Genomic DNA, 12,105 nt, shown 5'->3' with positions numbered 1-12,105 from the left:
TTTTTTTTTTTCCCACGTCGGAAATTTCTATAACTGTTTCATCTCAAATTAAATAGCACCAACAGGTGAGAAAACAGGTACCAAACTTGTTTTTTTTCTAGCTTTTAATGTTGACCATGCACCATCTCATCATTCATCACAGTGATAATACATTTAGCTTTCTTAATTCGGGACAAGGTGGCATTCTGTTATTCTGTAACAAAAAAAAGACATGGGTTTCACTTTACGAGGCTAGTTATTCTGTGAAACAAACGTGTCATTGATTTATTAGACCGAGGATATCTTATCTGGCCAGTTTGTCATATAATTAACTGGAAATCCTCTGTTTTTCTATTGAAAGGATCATCAAAATAATACGGTATATAGCCTACGATAGAAATGGAATGGAATATTGCACAACAGAGAATAAAGTTGAAGATGAACGAACGGCTGAGGACAGATCAAACGGTCCCTGCATACTCTGATTCACATCCATTTGAGTCAATTATCTACTGTAGACAGAAAAACTGTAATACAGTTTTTTTTGTATTACAGTGCGTTTTAATACGGTTTACAGGCTATACACATTTTACACGAATTATTTATAATCTGAAATAATGAATGATAACCAATTAGCACTGACTGTACGATTGTCAAAATTATTCGGTTATTAAAAGGTATAAAATACACTGACGATTTGTTTCTCCAATTTGTTGATAAACATGGTCGTTGTAAAATGATGCAGAACATTGAGAACAAACGTAATTTCCCCCCCTTTCGTTGTGATGTTTCAGCGGCTGTTGACGAGACAGAAAGGTGAAACGTTAGGCTATCTTAACATATTCCTGAAAATAATATGTGAAACAAACAAACGTGCGAAGAATAAAGGTATTTTTCGTTCATTTTAACATTGTAAAACTCGCATCAATTGTCAATACACTGTAGAAAATGATTACATATGTAAAAGAAAAACAGGGGACAGAAAACATTCTGTCTAGACACGTTGTCCCCGTGTTGACTGCAGATGTCGAAATGATGACAAAAAAATACATATATTTCCCAAAAATAGAGCGTCATAGTTAGCTACTGGTTAATAAATAATCAATGATCATTACAAATATTCCCCGTTCAAAAACAAGATTAATTTGCATAAATTGTAGGCCTATAAGTTCTCTTTTAGACCTCACACAAACTATTATTGCAGTATTGACAGTGTCAACATATCACATCACTATTTTTGACGAGGATGCGATTTTACATTCCACCACTCAAGTCAATAATATAAATTATACTTACCTTAATAACTTGATGGAAAACTCAATTAGGCCTATATATAGTGTATTTTTATAAGAAAAAAATAACAGCATTGGAACTGGGATGCATTAAATTGCACAAATAACCCTTACTCAAGGTTTGAGTCTGTCGACCAATATGTTAAGTAATGCAACATATTTTTGTGTTTTTATTAGCTTAAAACTTTTTCGCAATTGACCCAGTGTTAAATATTTTTAATGTCATCATGACTTACATTTATTAGTCCATCCAATTAATGAGACTAACATATTATCTGCGGTTGAAATCTGTAATAATTTATTTTTAAATACAGGCTTCGATTTGAGCTCTCCAGAATCCTCCTTGAAATTCTAAAGTCTAAACACTTGATATTTTGAAAAAGAACCAAGGTGGACACAGTTGAGGACGAAAAAAAAAAAGAGGCAAGCCAATCAGATTGCCCCTTCCCCCTTTGGCCAATGGCAGACGCCACATTGTTGTTAAATTTGTCTAATGAAAACGTAGGAGCAACAATAGAGAGAGAGAGAGAGAGAGAGAGAGAGAGAGAGAGAGAGAGAGAGAGAGAGAGAGAGAGAGAGAGAGAGAGAGAGAGAGAGAGAGATAGAGAGAGAGAGAGAGAGAGAGAGAGATCTGTATCCACTGACAATCTCTTGAGGTAGTTAGTGTCTCAACAACCTCGGCTCCTCCTTGAGAAGATAACTTTAAGCAGAGGGAGGAAGGCTCTCTCACAGTGCCTTGGATTTTAATTCCACTGTAACTCCTTCATATAGCGCTTTGAAGCCGTCACTTCACTGAGACTATAGAGACGGCGTATAGGTGTGACTTTCTGACAGATTTAACTACAGCTTTGCTGCATTTTCGTTAATAGGAAGACTATAGGAGAATAGAACCCTATCCTAAGAATATAGGAGACTCCTAATTTCACCTGTTGGCCAGAGATGTCGGGAACTGCGCAGCAAACGTCTCTACATTATTAGTCAAAAACAAGGCTGTGTCAAGACATAGGCAACAACAGATCATCATTTCACTTCGTTTTTTCGGCTAAATTGAAGTCAAATCGGCGAGAATAGAGGGCATGGACGTGAGATCGGAGCACCCCACCGCCTCATCGGCCTCCCACCAGGTCCATCCCGGGGCAGCGGCGGTGGCAGCGGCAGCGGCGGCGGCGGCGGCAACATCGATATCGATCCCCGTGTCCATGGCCGGCATGCTGCGGGGGCCTCCGCTGCTGTACCGGACCACGGAGAAGTACCCGCGCACCCCGAAGTGCGCCCGCTGCAGGAACCACGGCGTGGTGTCCGCCCTGAAGGGGCACAAGCGCTACTGCCGCTGGAAGGACTGCATGTGCGCCAAGTGCACGCTGATCGCGGAGCGGCAGCGCGTCATGGCCGCGCAGGTGGCGCTGCGGAGGCAGCAGGCGCAGGAGGAGAACGAGGCCCGGGAGCTGCAGCTCCTCTACGGCACCGCCGAGGGCCTGGCGCTGGCCGCCGCCAACGGCATCATCCCCCCGCGGCAGAGCTACGAGGTGTTCGGCTCTCTCGGCAGCGAGAGTAACTCAGGTGAGTGATGTTATGTATTTTTTTGATGCCTGTAGACATCCATGTACTAGTGCACTGTCTAAAATCAATGGTTCTCAACCGTTTCAGGCGGTGACCCCTCAAAATAGTCATATCTGAACTGGGGACCCCCCACCCTGACTAAGTATTTGGAATTGTGGGAGTTGAGGCATTACATTTTGTTTGACTCGGTTCCTCAGATAAATATTGTGAAAATAGGTTGTGCGCTTGTAGATCAGCTGTTTTCACAACTTTTGCCTATTATTTGACAATTTGGCCAATGTTTGACCAGTTTTTATAATATAGTTTGTTGATTAATTATACTTTTGATGATGCAGTAATGGTCTTTTTATTTTATTTCTTTTGAGGTATTAAAAAGGTCTTAAAAGTCCTTAAATTGTCACTTCACTATATCATGTGGGGACCACCCCAAAATCATGTGGGGACCCCCCTGGGGGTCCCGACCCACAGGTTGAGAACCACTGGTCTAAATGACAGGTAGCTGGTAGCCTATATGTTGTGACTGTGAGTCTATGGACGAGTAGGCAATAGGTTAATATGGACGTCAAATTAGTTGAAGCCTAATTAGCATAATATTTAATTCTGTGCGTAAAGGACACATTTTTGGTCCTGTTTATTTGATTGTGATCTTATTTAGCCTACCACACCGGTGACCAGTGCTAAATTCGGATTCGTATTGAGAATGCTATTTTATTCTACCATTCTTATTCGGGGCTAAATCATGATGTGAATATATTGCTGCTATAGTGACATTCGCAATGGTTTGTGTCACAGATTCAAGTCTCCAGAAGTACGAGCTGTTCACCAAGAGCCACATGGTTGGATCCAGCACCCCCCACATGGGGAAATCAGTATCCACCGACAGCGACTCGGGCCCAGGGATCTCCTCCCCGGACGTCCGACACGGTGGCTCGGGCTCAGAGAACGGCGACGGCGAGTCGTTCGTCAACTCTCCCGTTCCCAAACCCCTGAAAGACGGCGAGGAGACCCCGGGCTCCGTCAGTCCGCTGGGCTCGGACTCCGGTTCCGAGACCGACAAAGACGAGCGAGAGGAGCCGTCCCCGTCCTCCGCGGCCTCCAGGCACATGAACGCCATCGACATCCTCACGCGGGTGTTCCCCACGCACAAGCGGAGCGTCCTGGAGCTGGTGCTGCAGGGCTGCGGGAAGGACGTGGTTCAAGCCATCGAGCAGATCCTCAACAACAGCGCGGGCGGCCATCACGCGCACAGCAAGGCTCATCCGGAGGAGACGTGGACGGCCGAACGGATGCTCCAGATCCAGAACGCGCACCATCAGTCTCCCATCTCCACCACCGCGCCCACGAGACCGATGTTGCCGGGAGCCATGACGCTCAGCAACCGCTCCGCGTTCTCTCCTCTTCAGCCCAACGCCCCGCACTTCGGCGCCGACCCCAGCGCGTACCCACTGGGCACCCATCTGGGACTCAACCCGTTGCGTCTGGCCTACTCGGCTCACAGCCGGGGACTGGCGTTCATGACGCCGTACTCCACCGCCGGGTTGATGCCGACTCTGGGCTTCAGACCCCCCATGGACTATGCCTTCAGTGACCTCATAAGGGACAGGACGCTCTTGCACAAGGAGCAAGGCTATGTCAACGGCCTGTACGGCCCTCTGGTCAACAACACGCCTGACAAGCAGTGAGGTGGTGGGGTGGTGGTTGTAAACCTCTGAACCTGGACTGCGACTGATCAGGCAATACATTCCCATAAAGCAGTGGTTCTCAACCCGTGGTCCGGGGACCACCAGTGGTCCTTAAGGGGATTCCAGGTGGTCCCCAGCTAAATGATGGAGAGTTGGTAACCAAATTGACCCTTATAGATTTGTAACTCTTGAGAGTGTAAAATGAAACCAATTGGACCCTTATGGGTGCATTTGGTTTCATTTGACTCTCTCGAGTCAAAAGTTAAATTATTGTTAAACATCTGCATTACTTATATTTACAAGAAGTCTGCACACAGAGAACGTAGAAGAAGGGTTGGTTATTTTGATCAACGTTTGCCTGTTATCTCTATATGGTACCAACATCAATACATGGAATTGTGGACAAAATCTTATCCAACGATAACAAAATATTCTAAGTTTTGGGTCTGAGAGGCTAAATCTCATCGAATGATGGCTCTTAAATGCCGAATAAATAATGGACCTTCATATGAAAAGGGTTGAAAACCACTGCCATAAAGGATGGACATTGTATTTCTAGCCAAAAGTGTTGACTGTTCTGGAGAACGTCTGTGATGTGTTTTGGCTATGAGCTGCTGTAAATAGGCTTATTATCTGGCTTCTATAGTTGCCTTGCCTGAGAGGGCAAACTAAACTCATTTAGGCCATCATTTTAAGAATCTGTATAGAATTGTTGATACATGGTACACTTAGCCTGTAATATATCATCTTGATAAATTATAGGCCTAACCCTCGTTTTAACTTGTGCCACACTGATGATAATTGACAATTGGAAGTCAAAGACTCGTTTCTAAGATGTAACACAAGCTTGTAAAACACAGATAACGACGAGGAAACATATAAAAAAGAATGTTTTCGTTTTGACCATTTACATTTTTATTTTAGAATTCATACTTCGGATACAGTATTTAATCTTGCAACATTAATAATACTAAAGTTTTGCCAGAAAGTTTTAGATTAAAATAAAGCGTAAAGTTTACAGTTGGATGAGACAAGAACATCACATTAAGAACGCGTCCATAGGCTGTGAATGTCAAATGGGGATATTTTATTATGACATGTAGTTTACTGATGTGAAATGAGCTGTTGTAAAGGTTTAACTATGACGTGTAATTACCATCCGTTTTTCTTATTATGTCTTATTTCGTTTTTTCCACTTATTTTCCAGTTTGTCTGGCTGTATTAGACTATATCGCATTTGATAATATTAAATACTATAGGCCTACTGTATCTTTCATTTTGTGTCATTGTTCATTCAGCTGCAATATTTTTGTGGCATTTGTAAAGTGCTGAATCAAGTCAATTGCTCTTCAAATGTTGCAAGCTGTGCTGTCACATTGACTTTGCTGGAAATAAATGTTATTTTAAAGAAAAGTGGAAATGTTTTATTATTATTATTTTTTATTTTATTTTTATTATTATCATCATTATAATTATCATTATTATTATTAATAATATCATTATCATTATTATTATTAGTAAAATGAGTAGTAGTGGTAGTGGTAGTAGTAGTAGTAGTAGTAGTAGTAGTAGTAGTATATTATTATTAGTAGCAGTGGTGGTGGTGGGTTAAGGTTAGAACTGAAGCTATTATACTGGCCTATTTTACTACATTCGACATTTGGCTAATATATATTTTTGCAAGGATATTATTGAATCGTGCTTTGGGCTTCAAATTATGACGCTCATTTAGCCTGAAAGCCAAGGTGTTCCACAACTGTCAGAGACAGACACTACCTGGTGCACCCAGCCAGCCAGGGTGAAATAATGTTGTAACGTAACATGGCATTTGTTGAGGTTAGTAACAGGTTGCATTTATGGGCCTTATCAATGGGCAAATCAACTGATATACAAAAAAAAACTGTGAACTCTGTCTGTTGTTGTGCAACACCACCGTTGAACATTTCACACAATAAAATCGTCTGTTAATTATTTATTTCTGAGCGTTGAACCAACCAAATTGAACCAAATACACCATTACATTTTTACATGCACACGAGATCATTAGAATAGAAACGCGTTGTAGTTAAATTAACACTGAGGATATTATGTAGCCTAGGCAAGAAAGGTATATGGTTCTGTTGGCTGTTGGGGCATAGACAACCTACCAAATATAATTCAATTATAACCTAAGTGTAATGAGGTTTAAATGCAATTCAAGTTAGGCCTATTTGAAAATGTTATGAAGTTTCGAGTGACAAACGGAAAACGGAACCAAACTGTCGATCTAATCTGTAGCCAAACAATTTGAGGACAGCTGTGTTTGAATGAAAACAATTTAAAAAATCCTCAGCTGTAGGCTTCTATTCATTAGGATGCCAGACCTTTATTTTAAACTAATAAATAGCCTATAAGAGGCAGAGTGGTGAAATCCAACGCACCAGTTGAGTTACCCTATTTAGGCTTAGCGAACACGGTACGATATTTGAATTATGTATCTTTCAAATAGCCATTTAGACAATAAACAAATAAATAAATACATAAATAAATAAATACAAATGTCAACGCTGTTTTGGGTACCAATATTTCACAATAGTGTTGTTTCAACGAAAATAGCATATAAACCTGTAGTAATAATAATAATAATAATTGTTATTATTATTATTATTATTATGTTTTTAGAAATGTGGGATCAGTTGTTAAAAAGCCTATTCCAGTAGAAGGCCAAGATAACCTGTTGAGGTAACATAACAACCTCGACGAAATTGGACCATGTTCACAGCAAACGGACGTGGTGGCATGAATGTGTAGGTACAGGAGCTGTCCATCCTCCATGCTGGACCACATCTTAATGAAACAACACAATTATTTCCTTCAGCTGTATTTAGCTACACGTCGAAACGTGTGAAGTGAAAACGGTCGTTTATGTGTTTCGTTGTTTTTCCAAAAATATTCTGTCACCAAAATATACGCCAATAATTGTAACTTGCACCAAGTTAAGCCCAAATCCCTGTTCTTTTTCCCTGACTGAGCGCACCAGTTGGATCCAAAAAGCTAATATAACAACGTCAACAAAGTCTTTAATGATGTGCCCGCCCCTGATGCACAGAAAACGAAACCTTATAGCCTACACCCGATGAGTGGAACACCATTGCACATTTCATAAAGTGTGTTTGTTTTTGTATAGGCTACCAAGACCTTCATAAAATAACTGCCCACGTGGACTGGGTCCAGAATCCAGAATGGACATCCCGCCTTGTTTAATGCTCGTAAGGAGAGTTGATATATTTTATTAAAAAGAGTCTCACAGAACTTTTGACAGGTCATTCTATGTGCAGTTTGGCCACATTAGACCAGTGATTCTCAGCCTTTTTTATTTCAATGACCAACTTGATGCACGGAACCCGTTTGAATGTATGTATTTATTTATTTTAATCTCTGGGGCCCACATATATGATCATATTTATTGTTAGACAGATTTAGTCTGATATAGTCTGCTTGTCATTTGGTCCAGAATTCCTAAAGGCTAGTTCAAAATATGATCTATATTGTATTTTTGGAAAATAATGGCTAAGATTAACTATCCATCAATTAGCTGGGACCCCCGGGAACTGTTTGGTCTGAACCACAGTAAATTGCATCCGAGGACAGCCCAACACTGACTTGCATGGTGTTTTCAACACCCACCCACTCTCCTCTTTGTTTTGGAGTGGAGCGTGGCAATTTGAAGGTCTATAGCGCCATCTAGGGATAAAACAAATCAGCAAAAATAACAATTGTCATTCTTGTACAGAGTAGGCTACAGTGGGTTGTCTGATAGCACCACCTAGCGGTCCGACACTGCCTAACATGGTGGATTTTTGGGAAAGATGCTGTACTGTTCAGTTCTATATGCCAGTGGTGTGTGTGTGTGTGTGTGTGGGGGGGGGGGGTCCCAGATGACAGTGAAGTGACAATTTAAGGACCTTTTTAATACCCCAAAAAAGAAAGAAAGAAAAGAAAAAGACCATTACTGCATCAAAAGTAATCAACAAACTATGCTATAAAAACCGGTCAAACATTGGCCATATAATATAAACATAGTTTTAAGTTTTTTATCTGTGGAACCAAGTCAACTCCTACATTCCAAGTGCTTATCAGGTGCTTATCATTCATATATATAGATATAGATATAGATATAGATATAGATATAGATATAGATATAGATATAGATATAGATACATATACATATACATATATATATATATATATATATATATATATATATATATATATATATATATATATATATATATATATATATATACTAGCTATCTGTACCTGTCAGTGCACAGGGGAGGGGTTAGGGAAGGCTATAATGGTGTGACAGGCCCAGGTGCTTTGCCCTTTGTTTGAGAGGCTGCCACAAAAGTGAGTTTGTTTGTTTGAGAAGATTCAGTCCGTTCAGTTTGTTTATTTGATTTATTGATTATGTCCTTTGACTTATGTTTTCATGTTGGCATCCAAATTAATGTATGTATAAGACTTAACAGATTACGATGCATTGTTTTGTACTAGAACTGTATGGAGTTTTGGTAGCCTATACCTACCCAAACCTAAGCACTGTTTAAGGATTCCTTCTGTAGGCCTACTTCAGTGGATGCATTAATAATGTAAGCTAACTTATACATTTTTATTTCTATATTATTCTCAATTTATTGTATGCTCAATAAACTATTAATTTACATTTGTTTCTCATAATATTGTACAGAAAATCATCCATCCATGCATCCACATTCCTTTAATACCGCTCTGCAGAATAAATAGTTAAATGGCTCTTGGATCCTTGTGCAAAACAGCTAGAGGCTGGTCCAGTTATATACAAATGACCACTTAGTACACAGCATCTTTTTTATCATGGTCCTTTGAGCCGGAAAACATTTCCAGACTGGATATGGATCCAAGAGCCAAACCAGAGAGCAGAGAGGAGGATGAGGATGCAAGTGACCTGGCAGAGAAAGGAGGCCACCAGATTATCTTAAAGACTACCAGACAGAACTGTACGACCAGGCACTTGAGTGGGAGGGAGCGACTTGCTCTTTACCTCCACCTCCACCTCCACCTCCACCTCCACCTCCACCTCCACCTCCACCTCCACCTCCAGAGACAGTTCTACTAAGGCAAGAAATGGCAGAGTTGAAAAGTTTATTGTCAACTATGAACTCAGATAGACAATGATGGTATGAAATCAGTAATTCTGAAGTAGATGAGTCAGTTGGAGGAGCATGAACGGTAGGTGAACGGTCTGAGAAAAGATAATGTGATGAACAAAACAAGAACTTTTACCAAGAGATATTCACTTCATATTACACAGCCTATCAGAGTCTGTGGCTGATAGGATTTCTCAATCAGTACAAGCACCCCCACCACTCTTAAAGGGATATTTCACTTTCAAACATGTTTGGGATCATTTTAACATCTACTCAGGCTTTTGTGGGCACCACAGACACTTTTTAAGTCAGAGTTGGTGTCGAAGTGTCTGAACCCCTAATTGCTCCCGATGAGCTGGTTGGTTTCCTCCGCCATCGGTGTGTGAATGGGTGAATGTGAAGTACATTGTAAAGCGCTTTGGAGAAAAAGCGATGTATATATGCAGTCCATTTATTTAGATATTTGATATTCATTTAATCAAACACGCCCCCTTCCTATACAAACCCATCGTATCGTAACTTCAAACTTCATTTCAACCATTTAAGTGTATAGTGTTTGTCACACTTCAACTATGTACAATAGTGTGCCAACAAAATAGGGGCCAAGTTCAGCCTGTGTGGTACAAAACAATAAAAAAAAGAAAGCTATGTTTACATTATAAAAACACACAAAGCAGAAGAGCAATCATTTGGGAATAGACTGCTAGTTAGGGGCCAAGCAATTACAAGGCCAGGGACAGACGGCACAATATATACAAATACCCGTGGGGGAGGACGAGACCAAACGACAGCAGCACAGCCTGAGGGACTGTCTATAAAAAGCAATAATAAGCTCAATTCCTCGTTTAGGCTTACGGGCTCCAAAGTATTAAGTGTGTGTATCCAGTATGCTTCTCTGCATAATAGTTTCTTAATTATGTCCCCACCTCGTGTTGTGACGTTGCAGAAATATTTTCTATTCCCCAGAATTTTAAGGAATGCTGGGAGCCATGGTTGGCTTGAATGTGATGTCTAGCCACGGCGTAATCGAGATTATCAGTGTGGATAGCAGTTTTATGTTCCCCTATCCTGATTTTAGAAATTGTTTGTTTGACCAAAGTATACTAGTCCACACAGACATTTGAGTAAATAGATCAAGAGTTGAATTGCAATTGATAAAGGATTTATATCTGCCAGTCCGAGGGTGGGTGAAATGTTTAGTATTGGAGGAATTGGAGCATTGGGCACAATTGCCGCACTTGAAGAAGCCCTAAGGGGGATTAAGGAGCCAAGTGGAGGGGTGCCTATTGGAGGGTATACCTATTATGCACAACAATGCACAACAATATCGTGAACATGGGAAATCTTCTGGCTTCAATACTGTGGTTGTGTGATACCATGGTATACTATAATATGGCATACCTTTACACCCCTATAGTCCACACGTCATTACACTTTACATCATCAAATCGTCTCTGATATGAGTTACTCTTGCTGTTGGTTGACCCATTCAGTGTGTACCAAATGTCACCCGCATGTTGTTCTGTATTCTGAATAGTATGAAACAGTGCCCCCTTGTGTTTGAAAATAGTCACTATTCACTGCTGGGCCACCACTGTGCTGCAGATATGCAAAAATAAATGTGCTGAACTTGTTCATACTGGCATACTGGCCAGCTACCGATGAAAAGACAGAACAAAGACACTTAACTGTAGGCTGCTTCATGTGCCTTCAACAGACAGACAGACAGACAGACAGACAGACAGACAGACAGACAGACAGACAGACAGACAGACAGAGACTCTAAGCTGGCTATTCTCTTGCATGATACGTTCTGTAAAAATAAAATAATTTTAACCTCTGCAGGGGGCAAGCTCATTTCAATACCTGAATAAATGGAACTCAATGCTGAGGCCCAAATTTTAACAACATGTATTGCAGTTTCACTGTTTCTTACAGCTGATTATCTGTTCAGATTTACTGTGATTTGTGTTTGTGTTGGTTGAGCCATGCTGCAAGGCAAATGTTCCATGTGGGACAATAAAGATCTGATCTGAACTGAACACCATTTATGATGAGAAAAGGACTCATTAACTTAATTGTCAATAATTGTCTCCGCCAGGAGACTATGTTTTCGTTCCCGTCCATCCGTGTGTCCGCCAAGCTAACATTGGTCAAGCTCCACGTGACACGTGACAATATGTTGAAAGGGTGTGCTTTGATTGGCCAGCGAGACGCATGACGAAATAGAGACCTATAAATAGGTGTGTCTATTTTATATTTTTTGAAGTGAGCCTCCATCAGCCAAGCTAACATTGGTCAATGACACACCAGAATCGTCTCTAAAACAGATCCCTCATACCCAAGTGACGCATTGCATGTCTTCAGAACAAATGCAGCCACAGATTCACACAATGGCGAAAAGCTAATAAAGTTGCCTACAGA

The 12,105-nt window shown here is 40.8% G+C and overlaps 1 protein-coding gene across 1 annotated transcript; it reads left to right on the top strand.

Moving 5' to 3' along the window:
• Positions 1–2,347: 2,347 nt before the first annotated feature.
• On the top strand, positions 2,348–5,538 carry dmrta2 (DMRT-like family A2; the record flags this gene model as incomplete). Its single annotated transcript, XM_080430190.1, has 2 exons — positions 2,348–2,831; positions 3,624–5,538. 2 exons carry the CDS (start codon positions 2,348–2,350, stop codon positions 4,511–4,513), a joined length of 1,374 nt encoding a protein of 457 aa, XP_080286316.1. The 3' UTR covers positions 4,514–5,538.
• Positions 5,539–12,105: the final 6,567 nt, after the last annotated feature.

This window comes from Gymnoscopelus braueri (assembly GCF_963280865.1).
Source record: "Gymnoscopelus braueri genome assembly, chromosome: 6".
NCBI lineage: Eukaryota > Metazoa > Chordata > Actinopteri > Myctophiformes > Myctophidae > Gymnoscopelus > Gymnoscopelus braueri.
This window is presented reverse-complemented; position numbering and strand designations above follow the sequence as displayed.